The 21713-nt window shown below is 47.4% G+C and overlaps 3 protein-coding genes across 4 annotated transcripts; 2 read left to right on the top strand and 1 right to left on the bottom strand.

The window, feature by feature from the left end:
* The first annotated feature begins 558 nt into the window (after positions 1-558).
* Positions 559-4397, top strand: tbl2 (transducin beta like 2). The gene is made up of 7 exons (XM_069145799.1): positions 559-755; positions 1470-1591; positions 1891-2075; positions 2399-2550; positions 2627-2753; positions 2833-2985; positions 3159-4397. The coding sequence occupies exons 1-7, from the start codon at positions 629-631 to the stop codon at positions 3616-3618; spliced, it is 1326 nt and encodes a 441-aa protein (XP_069001900.1). The 5' UTR covers positions 559-628; the 3' UTR covers positions 3619-4397.
* Positions 4398-5626: 1229 nt separating this feature from the next.
* On the top strand, positions 5627-17637 carry mybbp1a (MYB binding protein (P160) 1a). Of its 2 annotated transcripts, none has more exons than XM_069145798.1 (27): positions 5627-5866; positions 6223-6318; positions 6586-6669; positions 6754-6828; positions 7074-7181; positions 7260-7450; positions 7555-7722; positions 8241-8358; positions 8445-8743; positions 8828-8938; positions 9021-9146; positions 9480-9686; positions 9764-9872; positions 9953-10046; positions 10701-10864; positions 11073-11192; positions 11264-11431; positions 11550-11723; positions 11813-11970; positions 12362-12496; positions 12565-12655; positions 13113-13244; positions 13382-13450; positions 14074-14187; positions 15907-16008; positions 16091-16215; positions 17097-17637. In XM_069145798.1, the coding sequence occupies exons 1-27, from the start codon at positions 5690-5692 to the stop codon at positions 17488-17490; spliced, it is 3909 nt and encodes a 1302-aa protein (XP_069001899.1). In that variant the 5' UTR covers positions 5627-5689; the 3' UTR covers positions 17491-17637. The 2 variants fall into 2 exon arrangements, with proteins under 2 accessions (XP_069001899.1, XP_069001898.1); XM_069145797.1 differs by having other exon boundaries at positions 13107-13244.
* Positions 17638-18636: 999 nt separating this feature from the next.
* Positions 18637-21707, bottom strand: LOC138195980 (involucrin-like). Its single transcript, XM_069145636.1, has 2 exons — positions 21665-21707; positions 18637-19505 (listed from the first exon to the last, which is right to left on the bottom strand). The coding sequence occupies exons 1-2, from the start codon at positions 21705-21707 to the stop codon at positions 18637-18639; spliced, it is 912 nt and encodes a 303-aa protein (XP_069001737.1).
* Between the last annotated feature and the right edge of the window lie 6 nt (positions 21708-21713).

Raw genomic sequence — 21713 nt, 5'->3', positions numbered from 1 at the left:
GTCCGTGTTATTTACAGAGAGGCAGATCCAAGTTTGTTTTGCTCTTGCATGTTTGGGATGAGGAAGGGGTGCATTATGGGAAAAAAAAATTGGTATTTGATGCTTCTGGGCGTAAATCATAAAAAAAATTATATAAAAAGCAACAACTTCAAGATTAATAGTTCAACAAAACGTGCTGCATTTGTGTCCCACCTGTGGTAGTTTTAACTGCCACACACTCCCGTCCGATAGGGGGCGCTAAAGACTTATATCAGTTTATGCTGCGTTCACTGAATGTCGGCAGAATGGAAAAATAACAGCGTAGTTCTAACTTCTAACTTTTATAATCACAAAAGAAAAGCACCGCCAACTGGGCAGTCGTAGATTACAATGGTTCATCGACAGTTTTCATTTCATTTTTTTTCCATTTCTATTTGTTATTATCCGTCGGGCACTTTGAACTCATTTAGCGTTTCAATTAATACAACTCGGAAGGGTTTCATTAATTTGAGTGGTTGTATTTACGATTAAATTTAGAGAACCCAAACGCAGCATTAGGCGGACGCATGCGCAGTGCCGCGGTAGTGAGGGTTAGCCGAGTAGACGTTAGCGCAGCGAAAATACGTGGCACAAACAGAAGTCTGTGAACATGGAGGCAGCAGCTCTGGTCGCCATGACGCTGTTACTGGGCGCGCTGGTTCTTCTGGTCGCGTTGGCGGTGGGACGACGGAAAGAAGAAATCCGAGAGGAAGCAGAGCAGGCGGCGGAGTTTGCCGGTAAGAGCCACGCTAGCTGACGTAACTGTTGTTAGCTCGTGACGCGGTGGCTGCCGGGAGTCCGCGCAGCTGTCACGGGTGACGTGTTCACTCATTCACGTGTTCACTCATTCATGTGTTCACTCATTCATGTGTTCACTCATTCATGTGTTCACTCAGCGGGGACGCACGAGTCACATTAAAACTGAAGCAACTTTTCAGTCACCCGACAGCCAATCAGAACGCGTTGTACTGACGGACCAATGAGGTCGCTGCTTTCTGTGGAGGCACCGCCCCCTTTTTTTTTCTTCTTCTTCCCCTTTTATTGATTAAAGGTTCAAACATCCATCTGTTAAACTAAGTCAACTTTAAATACACATTCAGTTTCATTTTATTTTTATGGCACCAAATCAAATCTTCAGAACAAAGTCGAGTCCTGAAAACATTACAGAGGAGCACAACTAAAAAAACAGCTCCTGTTTCCCGAGGTTAAGACTCCCGACTATAAACCTCGTATAGAGTTTTTAACATGAAGAAAAACTACATTTTTATCAACATTTTATGGTTTATTTTCGCATTGCGGAAAGAGTTTAATAAACAGTTCTCAAAGTGTGGCCTAGTTGTTCCAATTAAATCTGTTGAGTTTGGCACCAAAAAAAAAAAAAAGTTAATGACAACTGCAGCATCCCTGACATTTTATTTTGCCTCATGAAACTCTTCCTGTGTGTGTTTCAGCTGAAGGCAGCGCCGCGAAGGGTCCCGCGTCCAAGAAACTGAAGCAAGAGAAGCAGCGCAGCCGCAAAGATAAACCGGCACAGCACAGTTTCAGTCACCCGCTGTTGGCGGCATCTCTGAAGGTGAACTGGAACACTTTAAAACACCTTAAAACACCTTAAAACAAATACTGACACCTTAAAACACTTTAAAACACCTTAAAACAAATACTGACACCTTAAAACACCTTAAAACAAATACTGACACTTTAAAACACCTTAAAGCACTTTGCAGGAGCTCATGTTGGTACAAACAGCTCAAAAGCTTTTTTATTTTCCGTCTCTGTTATAAACGTAGTGAACAGAATATTATGAACCGGTCACTGAGTATTCAGGAGTCGTCTTTACGGATGGACGTCGGTTGTCGTGTCTTCGTGTCTCAGGGCCACAGCGGGAACGTGACGTGTTTGGACTTCAGCAGCAACGGGAAGTACCTGGCGTCCTGCGCCGACGACCGCACCGTCCGCATCTGGAGCACCAAAGACTTCCTGGAGCGGGAACACAAGTGTCTGCGAGCCAACGTGGAGCTGGATCACGCCACGCTGGTCCGCTTCAGCCCCGACTCCAGGTCTCCACCCAGTAACCCCTGAAACTCACTTTAACCGGCCGGACTACAAAACCCAGATTCAGCTGGAAACAAAGCTCTGATTTTAATAATCGTGGCAGAAAATGAGCAGAAAAGCAAAATTAAATCCTCAACGGCAACGATTTGTACAATTAACGGTCCCGAGGTCACAGCTGTTTGTTTTTAGTCTGGTTTGTTTTGTTCTGCCGGCTTTTCCTCCGAAGATGCTCATGTTGTTTTGTACTAAAGTACCCCCCCCCCCCGTGCCCCCCACCCAACCACCCACCCACCCTACCCCCCACCCAACCACCCACCCACCCCCGCAGGGCGTTCATCACCTGGGTCGCCAACGGAGACACCATTCGAATCTTCAAGATGATGAAGAAGGACGACGGCACGATGAGCTTCAAAGCTGCTCCTGAAGATTTCCCTCAGAAACACAAAGCTCCCATCCTGAACATCGGCATCGCGGAGACGGGTACGCAGCACGTTCACCTGAACGTCATTCTCGCTTTATTACTGGCTGTAGATGTTTTCACTGTTTTCCTCTGCAGGTAAGTTCATCATGAGCGCCTCCGTCGACACCAGCATCCACATCTGGGACCTGAAGGGAGAAGTTCTGGCCTCCATCAACACCAACCAGATGACCAACTCGTACGCTGCCGTCTCCCCGTGCGGCAGGTCGGTCCGTCGCTCCCGACACACCGAGCTCCGGAAGATTTAACGTGTTTTTTAAATCGGAGCTGTGATCGTCTCTCAGGTTCGTGGCGTCCTGCGGTTTCACGCCGGACGTGAAGGTGTGGGAGGTTTGCTTCGGGAAGGGAGGAGAGTTCAGAGAGGTGACGCGAGCGTTCGACCTGAAGGGCCACCAGGCGGGCGTCCACGCCTTCGCCTTCTCCAACGACTCCCACAGGTGACGCCAGCTTCTCTGCTTCGTCAGCACGATCGATGAGTTAGTGAGGAATAAAATAAAACATGTTCATTAGCGTTACAGTTTCTGGTGTCCAGATTTCTTTCACACAGTTTCTCTAGTTTTAATTTGACAGACTAACACCTGCACGTGGTCGACTTCCTGTCTCCTCCCAGGATGGTGACCGTCTCCAAAGACGGCACGTGGAAGCTGTGGAACACCGACGTGGAGTACAAGAAGCAGCAGGACCCGTACCTGCTGAGCACGGTGTCCTGCGCCTCCTCCGACGGCAGCCGGGTGGCGCTGTCTCCGGACGGCCGGGTGGTGGCGGTCAGCGACGGCTGCAACGTGGCGATGTACGACGCCGCCAGCGGCCGGCTGGAGGAGGAGCTGCACGGCGTCCACAGCGAGGAGATCTCCGACCTCAGATTTGACATGAACGGGCGCTTCTTGGTGTGCAGCGGCGACAAGGCGGTGCGAGCGTTCCACAACGCGCCGGGATACCGGGCCGCCATCAGAGACATGCAGGACATGCTGAAGAAGGCCCAGAACGAGGCCATGAAGCAGAGACTGCAGCAGCAGATCAGAGATGCTCAGAGCGCCCTGGACACTGTGCTCGCTGGGCCGCTCGACTGAAGGAACCGGGGGAACCGGAGGAACCAGAGGAACCGCGGGAGGAACCGGAAACCTGCATGCAGTTTTAATAAAGAACATCTTTTTACGGGAAGATAAACTGCTGTGAGTTTGATGTCCAGAAGTGTCTTCATGTGTGACCTCTGCTGTGTTTTGTTTGAATCCCGTTCACGTTTTTTTTTCTGGGCAGCTTTGAAACATGACGGTGAAAATGTGAAACAGCTGCACTGAGTGTGTTTTTTTTTCGTCCTCATACGACTTCACGGGAAGCAGAACATGTTGCGACACATCGTCCTGCTGATGTCCGCGGTGCTCTGAGATTCTCAGGCTTTGACAAGTCAAAATATCTGCTTATAAAAAAAAAGGAGTTAAAGTGTAAAATGTGCCCTGAAGGTGGCGCTGCAGAAGAGGACTGCAGCACTTTATTTGAACGTCCTCGATGCAACATAAACCTCCACTGCAATAATTATAACATCGAGAACCAAAGTGTTCATCAACTTATGAAGAAACCAGAATTATTTTGAAGCTAAAAAGATGAAAATCTATTAATTTCATCGTCGAGTCCGAGTGAACGTTTGGGACAAATTTGGGATCACAAATAAAACTTAATTAAACTTTAACTTCAGAAAACAAACTGAAGTAAGTGACGAACTTTCATCATTTGGGTGAATTGATTAAAAGACAGACCAGCAGCGCCACCTAGAGGCCGTAGTCCAGATGTGACGATATTTTTTTTTATACATAATAAATTCGTGTATATATGCCTTTTTGGGCATTTTTTACATTTCTTAGACTGTGTCTTTGTGTATTTTAATATTTACGGGTTTGATTTAGTATTTCCATTATCATGTTTTGTCGGACCGACTTAAAATTTAGTCTGTGCCCCCGAACATGTTCATTTGTTTTCGTCGATCGGTGTGTCCGTAAGCGTGGCGGACAAAAAGTGGCCCAAAAGTCATACTATGGCATGTTGTTCAAAAAGTGACCCAAAAATTACTTTTAGGTCACTTTTTGCTGATAGTATGATTTAAAAAAAAAATCATAACAAAGTAGGGAATTGAACCCCCAACCTTCCATCTAACAGGCAGCAGTGTTAATCACTGCACCACCAGTCTCCTTAAGAGTTACACAGCATTGAGACAAATCTTTGTCTCACTGCAACCTACAACTCCACCGTCCACAAATATTCATTCAAATGCAACCAAAATTGCCGCAGACATTCTTTGGATCGTAGATATACGTGTTTTCAAGGAGGTCTGCAGTGATATTAAATATCTTCCTGTAATGTGTTGTGGATGCAAAACTTTTTCAATTTCTCCAAACGTTTCAACTTCACTAAAAGTTGAATCAGCATCAACAGGTGGAATCTGAACCATTAATATCAACCTTGGTGAAGGAGAATCTTTTACCTGTTGAGTTAACCAGACTAACCCTAACCCTAACCTTAACTCCATGAAAGACTTCCTCCTGCCGCGACTTGTACCCCGATGAAGATAGTCCAGCGACGCCGGGCTGGAAACGACCTCATAACGTCACGGGTTCGAGCCCCGCTCAGGTAATACACGTGGTAGGTCCCCTTAATAAGTCACATGGTTCACAGGGCTCAGTCCCCCTAAGGTGAGTCTCTAAGGGTAAGCCACACAGGTTCGGGTATGTACGTGCAGTAATACTAATATTAAACCAAAGGCCAACAACAATACAAAACTCCCCCAAAAAAAGAGTCCAAAAGTGATTTTTTTTTTTTTTTTCATTGTGCTCTTAGAGAAGTTCAGTTCTTTTTTGTATATATTATATAGTTGTTTAAAACGTCTTTGTTATTGAAATCAAATATTCATAAATCAATAACAGCTAAATACAGAACAGAAAACTGCTACTAAACATAAAGATTATTGATTTATTTTTGAATCGTTTTGTTTTATTGTCTTGTCCTTTCAGAGTCTCTCAGTAAAGTTTTTGTTGGTGAAATAAAAAAAAACGGAAGTTTTGAGTTGACCCGGAAGTTGTTCTGTTTCCAGAGGCACGTTTTCCTCGTGCAGCAGTCGGGCATGGACATCGGTTGCAGCTGTGAGAGGAGATGTCTGTAGAGATGGTGGAGCTCCCGGTGAAAGCAGCCCAGCCGGTCCGGCCGGCCGGGATCCTGCAACAGAACCGAATCTTCCTCGACTTCTTCTGGGACCTGGCCAAACCGGATCAGGAGGTCCGGCTGAAGGCGGTGGAGGACCTGGTCCGGTACCTGAAAACCGAAGACAAGGTGAGGCGGAGAGAAGTCAGCGTGGCTTTAAATACTGTCGTTACAGGAGCAAAGAAAAGAGTACAAATAGGATTAAAATAGGAATTCACCGGATTATAACAACCCAGAAATACTAATTTATGTACTAATTTGTTTATTTGTTTATTTAATACAAATAAATATAAATAAAGAACCTCGTGCTCGTGAAATCCTGTCAGTTTCATATTAGTTTTTTTTTTTTTTTGCTTTGGTGGAAGAAGTTCTTTTACTTTGAAATACCTTTTCAAGATTTCACAATAAAAGCAAAATAACATCACATGTTTGTGTTGTACTGGTAAAGTGAAGCTTCAGAGTTTGTATATTTGTGAATGATGCAGGCAGATGAGTTGGAGTACTCCTTTAAAAGACTGGTGGAGGGACTGGCCCACTCTCGGGAGACCGCGAGACCCGGGTTCAGCCTGGCTCTGGGACAGGTGAGTGGACCACGGGACCAGTTGGACCCACCGAACCGGCACCACAGTTCAGGTCATCGACAAATATTCATAGTCTTCATCAGCTGATAAACAAGGCAGCACAAAAACATGAAAAGACATTCTGCATTTACATCGTCTGTCCACCAGGAGGTGCTGGTTCTCTGTCCCTGAAATGTTACATTTCAGAACAACTTTTCTTGTTTTGATTTAAGACTTGCCTCTGAATAAGTTCTTGGTTTTCCATTTTAAAATGTTTTTCTCTCTCAGGTCCTGAGCGCCTTCGACGACGTGTCCCTGCAGAGTGTCCTCGACAGAATCAAACAAAGACACAACTTACAGACGGTGAAAAAGGTCCGTTTTGGGGCGTTTTGGTGTCTTTCAGCACTAAAATCTTCACGTAGGAGATGTTTAAACATTTTCTCTTTTTTTTCCTAGAAACTCGCCAGAAACGCCATGTTTGGAAACTTGTTCGGCGTCCTCGCCCTTCATCAGTCCGGCCGGCTCTCCAAGGTAAGACGTCTCCGTCTTCATCAGCTTTAATCAGTACAAAGAGGCGGAGTCTGTTCAGCCGCATCCATTTTAATGCTGATGTTAGTTTGGTCTTTTAATGAAGACAACGACGACTCAGGAAGACATTGAACGAACCTTTCAGGATGTCTTCAGAGCTGCGAGACCTCCAGATCACCGTGACGACGCCGATCCAGGACATGAACGTGTGCGAAGCTGTTTTTGTAACCGTGTCTTGGTCTCTGCAGGAGCCGCTGGTGGTTCTGGGATGCGTTCAGGTGCTCCAGAACCTCAAACAGCACAAGCAGCACCTGAAGGACCTTCCGTCCAAGACCATGATGGACATCCTGTCTGAGGTGACGACCCCTCCCATAATGCACCTCTGCGACCTTCTCTCTGTTTGTTGTGAAGCTCACGTGTCTTCCTCCCGTCAGATCCCGGAGGAGGTGTTCGAGGAGGTCCTGCTGGGGGCGCTGCAGGCCGACCTGGCCTCGGCCTTCAGTACTCCGGAGCAGCTGCAGCTGCTGCTGGTGGCGCTGCAGCGCTTCCCCCAAACCCTCAAACCCAAAAAACTCAAGAAGCTGCTGGGCTCGACCACCATCATCAACGCCGACAACATCCCCAAGTGAGTCCTCCGGGACGAGGTCCTCCGGGACGAGGTCGGTCCTCCGGGTGTCTTGTCCTCCCTCCCTCAGAGGTCTCATCAGGACGTGTTTTTTTCTCCCGCAGGCTGACGGAGGTGTTGAAGATGGCGGCCCACTCGGTGAAGAAGGAGTGCGTCCTCCCCTCGGTGGTCCTGGACCTCCTGAAACTGTCTCTGAGGGAGGACAGCTTCCAGCTCTTCTGGAACAAAGCCATCGTGGACGGCATGTTGAAGGAGCAGCCGGGCCCGACACAGTGAGTCCTCAGGGACGGGAGTCCGTCCCAACATTCAGACCTGGACAGTCTCCAGCTGTCGTGCAGCGTATCAGCGCTACGTCAGTGCTACGTCAGTGCTGTGCTGCCCCCTAGTGGCTAGAGAAGGAATGCAGAGAACCTTCTGAGAAACTTCTCCAGTCTGCAGTTTTTAATTTGAGATTTTTGCTCATTTCTGCAATTTAATTTTAAAAACTCGCTTAAAACTCCACAAATTGAATCGTAATATTTTGGAATAGCTGCCGCAAAATGTTCTGATTCCATTAATGACAGAAAATTGCTTTTAAAATCCTTGAAGGACGGACTAAACGGTCCCTCCAGGACATGGCAATCATGCCATCGCAATTTTTTAAATACCTGTGATTTTTCCACAAAATAAATGTCGTCATCAGAAGCTGTTGAAAGTAGTAAAACTATAGATGAAGTCTTTTCAAACTAAACTGGCTTTATTACCAGAAATAACTTTCCTACTTCCGGTGTTTTCCCGTCTCCGTGTTCAGCTTCCTGAGCTTCCGTCTGCTGGGCAGCGCCCTGCCTCTGCTGTCGGAGGCCCAGCTGAAGGAGGTGCTGTCCGGGGAGGTGATGGTGCACTACGGGGAGCACGTGCTCTCCGCTCAGGTCGGTGTCTCGTCCACCGTAAACGGCGGATTTCACCCTCCGGCGGCGACCGTCTAAGTCCCGCCTCCATCCTCTCTCTCCCCCAGAGACCCGACCGCTTCAAGCTGGCCCCGGAGATGGAGGTCTACGTGTCGGACTTCCTGCAGGGCTGCGAGGACTCGGACCGACAGCTGGCGGTGATGGTGGGCTTCTCCTCCCTGACCCACCAGGGCTACCCGGTGGTGCCGTCGGTGTGGAAGGTGGTGCAGCACCTGCGGCCGGCGGCGCTGCAGCGCTACGTGGACTGGCTGAAGGACGTCTTCCTGCGTCCCCGGATGGACGCGCTGCTGGACTTCAGCACGCGCAAGCAGAAAGACAGCAAGGACGGCAAAGACGCAGGAGAGCAGTGAGCGGATTTATTTTCATCGTTTATTCAGCAGAAGGTTTTTCTTGTCGGTTACTGAAACCGATTGTTTTTTTCTCTCTGCAGGAAGGAGAGTCCCGTTTCCCGCCTCAGGAAGTGGATCGTCTCTCGTCTGTCCTCCATCATCGACAACGTCCTGGTGAAGAAGACGGAGGATCTGATCATGGACGTGGCGAGGTGAGACGCTTATGGTTCCTCAGCGTCTCTGTTGGAAGAGGAGGAAAAACACCAGCTGATGTTGTGTTGGTTCTTTTTCCAGGTTCGTCTTCTTCCACGCGTTCTTCAGCACCAAGAAGTCCTCGGCCGACATCGCCGAGACGAAGGAGAAGCTGTCCGTCCCGCTGGACGAGAAAACCAGAGCGGTCCTCGTCAATTACTTCTTTGGGTGAGAGATTACAGCTTCTCTGTGACGGCAGCAAACATATGATGTGGTTGAGTTGTCTGTTTGTCCTCAAACAAAATGTGGTCAGAATATCTTCAGGGAATTCCTTTAAATTAGGCACAAACGTTCTCTTGGTCCAGAGGACGAAGTGAATCTATTTTGGTGAAGAAGGTCTTGATGGGAATTTCTTCAAATTTGGTCCAAAAGTTCATTTGGATTCTGAAAAGGACGTGAACAGACTAGTGAGGGTTCCTCTTTAGTCCGAAGACCAAAAAGGCTGTTCAGGTGACCTCTGACCTCTGCTGTATCACTGATATCTGTCCGTCCACCGTCCAGACTCCTCCTGTCCATGCACAACCTGCTGCCGGCCGAGGACTCGACCGAAGGCGCCGCCGTCGGCCACAAGCGTGTTGTGGGCGTGACGGCCGACGGCACCATGTGGATCTACCACCTGGTTCAGTACGCGCAGGTTCTGCTCACGCAGCCCAAGTGCGTCCAGAGCAGCCGGCCGTTCAGCGCCGAGCAGAGACGGGCCTGGGACAGGTAGGACACCGCCGTCCCTCCGCCGGCCGACTGAAGAGGGGAACGTGGTTTTTAATCGCTGGATCGTTTCCTTGCAGCATGTTGGAGTCGGTGGCGAACCTGAAGAAGAAGACGAAGAAAGGCTCGACGGCCGAGAGCGGCGCCTTCCAGCAGCTCTTCCTGCTGCTCGGCATGCACCTCTTCAAGGTACCGCGCCTCCGGTACCGTAAAGTTTACCGTCCTTTTTAATTTCCATCTACCGACACGTTGATGTTTGTGTCCTGAAGGCTCCTGAAGAGCTGCTGGACATCATGAAGGACCTGCAGAGCTGCGTGGACAAAGCTCAGGAGAAGAAGGCCAAGAAGAAGAAGAAGAAACAAGGTGCGGCCTGCTACTCAAACAGTTCATCAGTTTATTTCACACCAGTTACAGACGGGACGACGTTTCCCAAACAGGAAGTAACCCGACTAAACGAGAGATTCGAACATCAGCTGTTATTCAGACCTTTCTTGCTGCTTCGGACATTTTTCGGTATAAATAGTCTGTGAAACTTTTATCGTTATATTTTGCAGCTGATAGTTGAAGTGGAAACCTCAGAAGAAAAAAAGCTCGTTGCTTCTTGAGTTTCGATCCTTCTGGTACCTGTACTGTTTCAGTTTTTGAGGAGTTTAAACTTTGACGCCAGTTTCACCTTAACTCTACAGAGCATTTTAGCTTCTTTCAGCACATTGTTTCGGTTTTGCAACTTTCAACTTTACTCTTTTGCAGCAAGAAAACGTCACTTTACGCCGGCTCAGCAGGAAACGGCAGACGGACCAAGTTAGACGCTAGCTGGTTAGCATAGTGGAGCATTTATCAGCTAAAGATATACTTCCCTCAGGAGGCGGTGGAGCTAAAAGGACGGTGAAAGATCAGACTTCATTTTGCTTTGTATCTGCTGAACGTGTCCGACTCCCTCCACCGCCCCCTAGTGGCCACAAAGAAAACTAGCGCCGCATGAAAGAGCCTGAACGTGTTGACTGTTTCCCGCTGCAGCCGTGGAGCAGGAGGAGGAGGAGCCTGAGTGGGTGGAGGTGATGGTGGACATCCTGCTGTCCCTGCTGTCCCAGTCGAGCCGACACATCCGGCAGGTCTGCAAGACGGTGTTCTCGTCCATCTGCCCGCACGTCACCGCCGCCGCCCTCACCGCCATCTTAGACGTAAGCAACGATCGTCCGCCGTCGGGATTCATCGCAGAAATGTTTTCAGTTTTATTTCATAAACGTGGTGGAAGTGACGACTTTTAGCTACATCCTGTGGTTCTTTACTAGTTTAGGGAGTTTTCCCGGTTGTCATGGAGATGGTTTAGTTGTTATCACAAAACGTCATTCGCTGATTTTTATTTGTTTATTTTTTTGGACTCTGCAGGTTTTGGACCCGGAGAAGGACGACGGGGAGGACGGTGCCGTGGTTGTCACGGACGACGCAAACAAAACACAGAAGAAGAAACCAAATGATGAAGAGGAGGATGAGGATGAGGAGATGGAGGTCAGTGGTTTTCTTCTGTCATCAATCCAGATTCCTTTGGACTCCATTAAAATGTGACTTCTGTCTGTCAGGACGACGAATCAGATGACGACGAGGATGACGATGCAGAAGATGAAGAAATGGAAGAAGACGATGACGAGGATGAGGAGGAGGAGGAAGAGGAGGAGAAGAAGATGGTGGAGGTGGACCAAAACTTCCGCATGGAGCTGATGAAGGTCCTCCAGCAGCAGAACGCTCTGGTGAGTGACGGACGTCTTCATCTCTCTGGGAGCAATAAATATTTAACGACAAACAAACGACAGAAAAATACTCTTCATGAAATAAACATGAGCGTAACGAGTCCTCTGCTGTGTTCAGGCCACCGAGGAGGACGCCAGCAGCGACGAAGATCTGGACGACGCCGCCATGATGGAGCTGGATAAGAGCCTGTCGGCGCTGTTCTCGGAGCAGAAGAAGAAGACGCAGGCCAAGAAGGACGAGAAGACGAAGCTGCAGAAGGAGAGGGCGCTGGTCCGAGACTTCAAGATCAAAGTACGTCGTCCTCGGTCAAAGAAAAGACGTGGAAACGCTCGGCTGCGTCCGAAGTCCAAACGTAGCCCTCATCCTCCGGTGTGTTTCAGGTTCTGGACCTGGTGGAGGTGTTCGTGACCCGGCAGGCCGTCAGCCCTCTGGTGCTCGGTCTGGTGGAGCCGCTGCTCAACCTGATCGACCGAGGGATGAGCTCCGGCAGCGAGCAGCAGGAGCAGGACTTCCTGCGCCGCGCCGCCGACATCTTCAGGTGAGGAACACTTCCAGCTGGGACGTCCTGTCTCCTCGTACTCGACTGCGTGTTTTCAATTTGTTTGGTTGTATTTCCTATTTTTTTATTTATTACTCGGTTATCATTATTATTATTGCGTTGCGATCAACTCTTATTCTTCCTTCCAGAAAATACGCTTCCGCCTTTTTTTCCAAGTTGACTTTTTGATGTGTTTGTCGTTAAAAACTCTCCTCACGTTGTGCAGCGGCTCATTTTTTCTTCTTCTACTGTTTCATAAGTGATGCCTCAACCAAGCACGGTTTCCTTTGTTTCTTTTAAGATTTTGCTCCTCTGGTCCAGAACAAGGCTCCTTTGACACCTGATGTTTTAGTTGGTGTGAATATTTACTGGTTCCACTTTTATCCTGCAGAAACCAGCTGTGCAGATCGAAGAACTACTGCAGGACCGCCGGTGACAGACAGGGGGAGCTGCACGACCTGCTGGACAAACTGGTGACTAAAACCCAGAAGCTGTCGGACTCCTCGGTCTGCCTCTACTACTTCAGGTAGGACAACGGGAGTCTTCCTCACCTGTAACCTCCGGGACTCCTGCTGACCGCTGCGTTTTTTGCAGTGCGTCTCTGTATGTGCTGAAAGTGCTGCGAGGAGCTCCGCCCACCGAGACCCGAGAGGAGGCGACAGCTGACGGAGCGGCGGCCAATGACGTACGTTCACTCTGCTTTACGGTCGTTAAACATCAACGAGGGATTTGAGTTGTACCTCCGTCTCTATTATCGTGTCCAGCTTTGCACCAGATAACTTCCAGGTCTGTCCCTGCAGTTGGTTTTTTTCTGGGTCAGGAAGTGGGCCAGTCCCGGAGAACTCAGCCCACTTCTACAGCCCTGTTTCTGAAAAAGTTGGGATGTAAATGAAAACAGAATGGGATGATCTGCAAATTACGTAAACTCGTATTTAATTTGCAAAAAGACCAGAGATATCAAATCATTTTATTGTTTTATAAAAGATGAATGCTCATTTTGATTTTGAACACGCGTCTCAAAAAAAGTTGGGACAGAGTCCATAAAAACCACCGGGAGACGTCTGGGATATGAAACTGAACGTGTTTTGGTTTTTGGATGTTTTCCCTTCATACAGCTGAATGTGTGATGTGTTCAGGTGCAGGTGGAGTTCGTGGGGAACGTGGACGTCGGTCGTGTCTCCTCCACCTTCAGAGAGGCTCTGAGCTCCTTCATGAGTCGGAGGAAGAGTCCGCTGACCGCTCAGATGTTCACCGACCTGTTCAACAGATTCCCCGTGAGTACGACCACGCACACTGCAGGTCGCCATGGAGACGGCAGGCCAGCCTCTGCAGCTGTGATCAACGTGTGTGTGTGTGTGTGTGTGTGTGTGTGTGTGTGTGTGTGTGTGTGTGTGTGTGTGTGTGTTTCCAGGTCGTGTGTGTGAACCTGTTGGATGCAGCCGTGCAGAACATCACGTCCGGAGTCAGAGAACACCAGCAGGTAAAGATTTCCTTTTTTGTCCTGAACATGAAAAAAAGAAAATAGAAGGAAATAAAAACTAGAACTAATGTTATTTTTAATTAATTACAGATTAATTCAGCACATCGGCTACTTTAGAGTAAATTAAATAATTGCAGACACACGGCTCGCTGCCGTCTGCTGGAGTTAAGTCTCAAATAAAAGTGAAAAATGGGGTCATGTCTGTATTGTTTATTCAAAATAGGCTGTGAAGCACGCAAAGAAAAAACTGCTCTACGAACGATGAACACTTAGTTTAAACAGCTCCCGGCCTTTTAAGAACATCCGTTTTAATGATTTAAATAATCAGATTACAGCTGTAATCTGGAGTTTAATTATTATTTACGGCTTCTACATTCTCTCGTGTTTGTTTTGGCTTCTTCTTCCTTTTCCTTTTTTATTTATTTATGTAGGTTTTGTTTTGCTTATTTCTTCTTATGATCAAGTCTGTTTTAATTCAGATTTTTTTTGCAGGTCTTTGGTCGACCTCTGCTTTGTTTAAATGTACTTTATTCATAAATCCGATTTGATTTAAATTGGATTAAACAGTGCAAAAACTCGTGTGCATCAGACTTCCTGTTTATTGACGTGTTTGTGTGTTTCAGGGTCAAGCGTGTGTGTTGGTGTTGCGGGCGATGCAGAACCGGGATGTTCAGCAGCTGCTGAGCGGCGCTCGGTGGGCGGAGCTCTGCGAGAAGGTCGCCGGGCAGCTGGCAGCGGTGAGTGGACGCCGCTCTGTCACATCCACAGACTGGATATTAAAGAGTTCGTAGCTTCAGGTCTGTAAAATGGTTCCGATCCAGAAGTGTCTTAAGCTGCAATACCAGCGAGTGCCACTAGAGGTCGGCTCCAAAAAGCCTCCGGCTCCATAGACTCCCATTCAACTTCTCTCATCAAATCCAAAGTGAATAAAATGTGTCCATCAGTTATCTCGGTGTTGTTAGCTAAAGTCACTCCTTCTTATTAGTTTTCTGGAGGTCCATCTGAAAATAATCCCTCATTCATTAGAAAAGAAGATTCAAGAAGACCTGTTTTTGGGGGCGTGTCTGTTTGATTGACAGGCCTGTGGTGCAGTCAGGTTACAGCTATCGGTGGGCGGGACGTAGTATCGTCAGGTTTCCGATCAGATCGGTCAGATCCACCTCTGGCTCCTCCCCCAGCTCGTCCAAATATGGTCACTTCCTGCTCCAAACCGCTCCGAACTAGTAAAGATGGTGACGGACAGAATCTGAACTGGAGGATTCATAACGTTCATGAACCAACGATGACATCACTGATGGTTGATGACATCACTGATGGTTGATGACATCACTGATGGTTGATGACATCACTGATGGTTGATGATTGGGTTTTACGTGATCTTTTAGTATTAATGGAGGTGATACTAAAAATATGAAAACCGAACCAACATAAGTCGAGTCGGTACCGTCATTGCAGAAGAAGCTTTTGTCTCCGTCCCTGAAACCCAAACTGCCTTCCCTGCTCTGATTTCCCCACTTTACATTCAGTGAACAGCTTCTCCTTGCGGAACTGATTGAAAGTCACATCTGTGTGTAGATCAGCTGCTCAACACGTCTTCACTGTAAGCAGAGACATTCGTACGCCGGCACGCTTCGGGCTCGTTCACATTTTAATGACATTATTCTCTGAGGTTTATGAGATTGCGTTGGCGCGGTGATAAACGATGATGAGAGCCGGCCGTCCTCCAGAGAGCTCGGGGTGAACACACGTCTGCACGCTGCTGCAAATCTTCCTCGACCGCTCTCAGCCCCTCGTCTTCCTCACAGACACGAACACCAGATGGAACGTCAAACAACTCAAACTCCGTGTGTGTGTGTGTGTGTGTGTGTGTGTGTGTGTGTGTGTGTGTGTGTGTGTGTGTGTGTGTGTGTGGAAACATCAGCAAGACAGAAAACAAATCAGGATTTTCTTTTCACAACTATCACAATAATTAACGCAAATTCAAGCAATCTTCAAAATATTTGTGTCCGTTTGCAATTTTGCTAAATTCCTGCGATGGTTTTCCCTCCAAAAAACAGAAGAACAAAAGTATTACAGCATAATGTAAGCTTTTCAAAATAAAAGTTGCTTTATTACCAAAACTAAGTGTTCATTTCCAACCAGCAAGGCTCCGCCCCCTTTCCTCTCACCGTCAAAACAAACTGCTGCTAGCTAACCGGAACGACAGGTGGTGACGGGGTTTGTGGGAAATGTGGTCTCATGATGGGAATGTTTTCGTGTGCACTTTGCTGATTGGACTGATTATTGTTTTGGTAATAAAGTCAGTTTTGTTTGTTTTGACTTGAATTTGTGTTAATTATTGTGATCGTTTGTATTTCCCTGGACGGACTGACGACTTCTAACGAGTCAAACGTCATCATATCCGTCTCATCGCCAGCTGATCCTGACTTTAGAACCTCGGTGTCGTCTCTTCTCAGAGTGTCCGGCAGGTCGGTGACGCCGAGAGCAAAGTGGCGAAGGAGAAGCTGGTGAAGACGCTGGAGCTCAGTCAGTTCCTGGTGAAGCACGTTCGGCAGCAGGTAGGTGGGCGGGGCCTGCGGGGAAAGAAAGCCGGTTGCCGTGGTTTCGGTCTCTTGACTCTTGACTTCCTGTCCCGTGTAGACCCTGTCTGTGGACCTGGAGCCCCTCCAGGACATCCTGACGTCCCTGACCGGCACCATCACCTTCAAGAAGACCGGCAAGATGGAGGACACCTACTGGGCCGTGATGAAGCACTTCGGACTCGCGTGAGTTGTTGTCGAGTCTCTATCATCCAGCGAGTCAGATTTCCTCACCGCACGAGTTGAAACATGTTTTAGTGGTTGTAATTTGCAACCTCACCACTAGATGCCACTAAATTGTACAAACTGCTCCTTTAAATTTGAGTTAAACTTGCAGAGGTCAGATGTCATGTGCTTTCAGGCGTAGACTGTTTATAAGAGTGGACGTAGCTTTTGTACCTTAAAGTGTAATACCACCGAGTGTCACTAGAGGTCAGCTCCAAAAAAACCTACAGCTCCATAGACTCCCATTCAACTCATGAAATACAAAGTCAGTAAATGTTATGTAAATGCTGTGTCATTAGCTACATTCCGATAGGTGGGCGGGGCATAGTGTCCTTGCTCCTCCCCCAGCTCGTCTAAATATGGTCACTTCTGGCTCCAAAATAACAAGATGCCGACGACTGAAATACCAAACTCCACGCTTCAAAACAGAAGTGATGTTACTGTTAGTTGCTGCTCGGTTTCACGCCTTAAATTGGGAATTAAAAATATTTGACTCCCCACAGACGAAGACAGAAGAGTTGCATTTTGGGTCATATTTCAAATGTTTGTATTTTCCTCCCTCATTAACTCCAACTGAAGGATACAAACTGCTCTGACGTTTCTTTAATGAGATTTTTGGTGACTTTTTTTCTATTCTTGTAGATTAAATTTCATAAATCACAGTTCAGTTTACTGTCAAACAAAATAAAACAACCAGGAAACAAACAAACACGTTCAAGCAGAAGATTTGATGGCTTTGAAACACAAGTGTCTAATTTATAAACTGATGCTGGAGATCAGCAGGATGACTTTAACCGCAGGACTCGACGCCGCGTTCACCTTGAGTCTGTTCACGTTCGCAGGAAACCCAAAGTAGAGAAGACGAAGCCGGACAGGGACGCCGCCGCCGCCGAGCCGGCTGCCAAGAAGAAGAAAGGTTTCCTGCCAGAAACCAAAAAACGTAAAAACCGCAATAAGGGCGTTCATGAGGCGACGGCGGACACGTCGACCTCGGCGGACAAAGCGGGAGCGGGGAGAGGAAGCGAAGCCAAGAAGAAACGTGAGCAGAGAGCCAAACAGAAACGAGCAGCCGGCGGCGCGGCGGCTTCACAGCCCGACCCGGCCAAGAAGAGCAGGAAGAGCCCGTCGGACAGCACGCCGGCCAAGAAGAAGAAGAAACCCCAGAAGAAGAAGAAGAAGGGAGGAGGAGGAGGAGGAGGAGGGGGAGGAGGAGGAGGAGGAGGAGCGCCGGCGTAAAGAGACTTTTCTCATTTCCTTTTTTTAAACAGGTTGTTTGTGTTTCAGGCTGGAACACGTCTGATGCGTCAGAAGTGAATTAAGAGTATTTTTCTAACGTGTGACTGATGTTAATTAGAAAAATAAATGTATTTCTCTCCCTGGAAACCTGTAGTTTTTACTGACTAAGTTATACAGTTTATATTTAAAACTCTGAACTGTGCGCTTAAAATTTCTCCGACAGATCAAACAGTCATTTATTTCAGTTTCAGCAACTTCTACAGTCAAATTCACCATTTTTCCAACCAACTTTTCCTCTTTTTTTCAATCTTTATAGTTTTAAATATATATTTTTTTGACAATTCAACAAAATAAAATAAATAGTAAACAGAAAACAGAATTTCTCTCCAGCTGAAATATTGGTACTTGGAATAGAGTGAAGACACAAAGATGGAGAAAAGAAAAGAAATGCATGAATCACCAATCATTTATTTTAGAAAAATGAAAACATTCAAAATCGAATTGAAGAATATAATTTTAATGTTTCGTTTAGACCAAACACGAAGCAAATTTTTGTGCGTACGGACGCTCAAGTTAAATATTTTCAACTCGTGCGGACACGAATTTGCAACTTTTCCCGGCGCAAATTCGCGGACATTCGTGTCTTTGGGAATAATTGGCTTCAGGTTTGGCCCGATGACGCCATAACGGGAACATTTAAGGCCCCTTAAATGCTACAATGAGAGAATACTTTGAATACCAAATCTACAATTAAATGGTATTCATTTATTATTACTTGTCAGAATTCACCGTTCGATTCAACACGTGAAAACACAGAAACGTAACTTTCTTCCTGAGAAAAATGTAAACTGGCCTTTGAACAGGATTTGGTGTTGCAAACCCTTCATGCTGTAAACTGAGGTGAGCAATCCCACAGAAACCTAATTCAGCTGTCAGAAAAATGATGCAGTGTCCCAAAACTGGATTACTTACACAGGACATGAAGCCGTGCAGCCATAAATCTGCAGCAGGCGTCGGGACATCATCAGGAATCTCCACCGCTGCAACATTCAGAGGACGGCGTCAACAGCTTATTGGTTGTTCGGTCTCGTACTCGCTGCCCGCCGTCCCTCAGGACCGAGACCGAAGCAGTGAACACGTAATCAATCAATACACGTCATGACGAGACGGCCGGGGGAGCTGTTGGAAGACACTCTGACTGTCTGCACTAAGTTGCATCAATAATAATGGGTCTAGAAAAGAAGCGTGTTTGTTATTGGTTCTGTGGAGGTTCCTGCTTGAGGTTCTGGTTTCTGCCTGAGGTTCTGGTTGCTGCTTGAGGTTCTGGTTCTGGTTCCTGCCTGATGTTCTGGTTTCTGCCTGAGGTTCTGGTTCCTGCCTGAGGTTCTGGTTCCTGCTTGAGGTTCTGGTTCTGGTTCCTGCCTGAGGTTCTGGTTTCTGCCTGAGGTTCTGGTTTCTGCCTGAGGTTCTGGTTCTGGTTCCTGCCTGAGGTTCTGGTTGCTGCTTGAGGTTCTGGTGCCTGCCTGAGGTTCTGGTTTCTGCCTGAGGTTCTGGTTGCTGCTTGAGGTTCTGGTTCCTGCTTGAGGTTCTGGTGCCTGCCTGAGGTTCTGGTTTCTGCCTGAGGTTCTGGTTCCTGGCTGAGGTTCTGGTTCCTGCCTGAGGTTCTGGTTCCTGCTTGAGGTTATGGTTCTGGTTCCTGCCTGAGGTTCTGGTTTCTGCCTGAGGTTCTGGTTCCTGCTTGAGGTTCTGGTTCTGGTTCCTGCCTGAGATTCTGGTTCCTGCCTGAGGTTCTGGTTCCTGCCTGAGTTTCTGGTTCCTGCCTGAGGTTATGGTTTCTGCCTGAGGTTCTGGTTCCCGCCTGAGGTTCTGGTTCCTGCCTGAGGTTCTGGTTCCCGCCTGAGGTTCTGGTTCCTGCCTGAGGTTCTGGTTTCTGCCTGAGGTTCTGGTTCCTGCCTGAGGTTCTGGTTCCTGCCTGAGGTTCTGGTCCTGTTGTAACCTCGCAGTCACTACTTGAACTCGCGGTAACGAAGCATATAAAGAGACGCTGTTCGGTGACCGACCGTCGCCTCGGACCGTGACACCGTCTCCTCCCGACAGCGACCGACACTCGTCACCGCTCCGAGTCGAGATACGAAGCCCCGAACTCGTCTGCTAACGCAGCTCGCAGGAATAATCGGAGCGCCGTAAAGTCGAGGACGCAGACTTATCAAGATGAGGAAGCTGTAACCGAATGCAGGTCGATTCATCCGCTCACCTTCAGAAATACTTGAACTCTCGTGGGTTCCCACGTCACGATAAACAATGCAAATTGTTTTCTGATCAATGATGCCGTGGACTGCTTCATCTTCAGCCGTGCTGCTTCTGTTAACGTGCGGCCGTTTGGAGTCGGATGCTCCGCAGCAGGCAGGTTGGCTGGAAGCAGCGGTGGTGGTTTTATATTCGGTGCAAACACAAACCCATTCTGTGCTTTGGTTGCCAGAACATGGAGGAACAAACTGAATGTTGTTTGCGCTGCTTGGAGGAGGCCCGGGTGTGTGATTCTCCGGTTAGACAGCTACCTTCCTGCTCCTGTCATCATCATTTAAAGGCCATATCCACTTTGGGCATCTTTTCATTGCCCACAAAAGCTTGCTGCATATTTTACAATAATGCTGAGCATTTCCAAGTGAAGAGGAAGGAGTCTGTTCGTGCAACTGAAGCCCAGTTCACACCAAAGATTTGTTATGAGACAAATCTTTGCAGGAAAATTTGCAGCAGATGGAAGTAGCTTGTCTGAGCTGGACGTGTCGCTGTGACTCAGCTCGTCATAGAGAGCTGTTTAATGTGAGGCATGAAAGTTCATGTTTTTTTCTGATTATTAGAGGAGACACCAACTCTTTTAAACGGTGGAACTACTTCCGTGTTGTGTCTGAAAACGCGGGAGAAATTCACAAAATAGGTGAAATCTGCTTTCTCAAATTCACGGAATAAATTAGCAAAAGCTCCCGACCTTCTGTTTTTTTTTGTTTTCGAGGTGACTGTTGCAGTAACTCACTATCACGATCCTCATTCATGCTCCAAGACGTTAACAATTATAACCAGATCCCAAAAAGCCTGAAGGGCCAACAGTTAAATAAATAAAAGTAAAACTTTTCTTTTACTGCACTGTCTTGTCAAAACCAGGGGTTCGAATTCTCACAAAATCACAGCACCAGCAAATTTTCCCATTAAATTATATGGTCCTACTTAAATATCCACATTCTACACAACCATAATCATGCTATAATAAACAGCCTCAGAGGAGCTCATCCACTCGCTGTCCAACGAAGACCTCCTTCCATAGTCTGTGCAGCACTGAGGAGCAGAACTCCTGAGACAACAACACCCTGAAAACTGGCCTCATTAATTCTAAATGAGGCTACACACAATAACTAGGCTATTCCCAGAGCAAACTTAAATTACTAAACTGTCTGTCCTTTTCTAAAGCTGCCCTATATGTGTGGCAATAGATAACACCAGTCTCTGTCACTGAGTTCTTGTCACTGACCTCCAGTCATTCCTAGCCATTGACAGCCAACCAATCCCAGCGACTGATCTCTGACCTCCATCTAATCCTAACCATTGACCTCTTTGACCTCCAGACTACATTCAATCCCATCTACTGACGTTCCATCATGTGTTAGTCATTGACCACCATCCATTCCCAGCCACTATCCTTAATTGATTTCTTGCCCTTGACCTCCATTCATACCTGATCCCCTGACCTCAGTTGATTTATATCCACTGAACTCTACCCATAGCTCCCAACCTCTGATTCCCTGATCTGATCTATTCCCAACTACTGACTGCTGACACCTCGTTCAGGCACTGACCTCCATCCATTCTGAACCATTGTCTTCCATTAATTTCCACCCACTGATCACCATCTATTCCTAGCTACTGATCTTAACTGATTCCTAGCCACTAAACTGCATCTTCAACTATACCTGACCGCTTACCTCCTACTATTTCTTCTGTCCATTCCTAGCTCTTGACCTCCATCCATTCCCCGCCACTGACCTCCATTTCCTTTCAAGCCACTGATTTTAGCCCTCTATTAATTCCTAACCACTGGCCTTTATCCAGTCATAAGTACTGACTAGCAATCTTCTTTCCATTTCAACCCACTGACTTCCATCTGTTCCTTGCCACCGACCTGTCACTTCCATGCTACTGACCGTCATCCATTCGTCATCCATTCCTAG

Source organism: Embiotoca jacksoni, unplaced genomic scaffold, assembly GCF_022577435.1.
Source record: "Embiotoca jacksoni isolate LCO1_2020_lvr unplaced genomic scaffold, fEmbJac1.0.p SCAF_13, whole genome shotgun sequence".
In the NCBI taxonomy this organism is placed as follows: domain Eukaryota; kingdom Metazoa; phylum Chordata; class Actinopteri; family Embiotocidae; genus Embiotoca; species Embiotoca jacksoni.
This window is presented reverse-complemented; position numbering and strand designations above follow the sequence as displayed.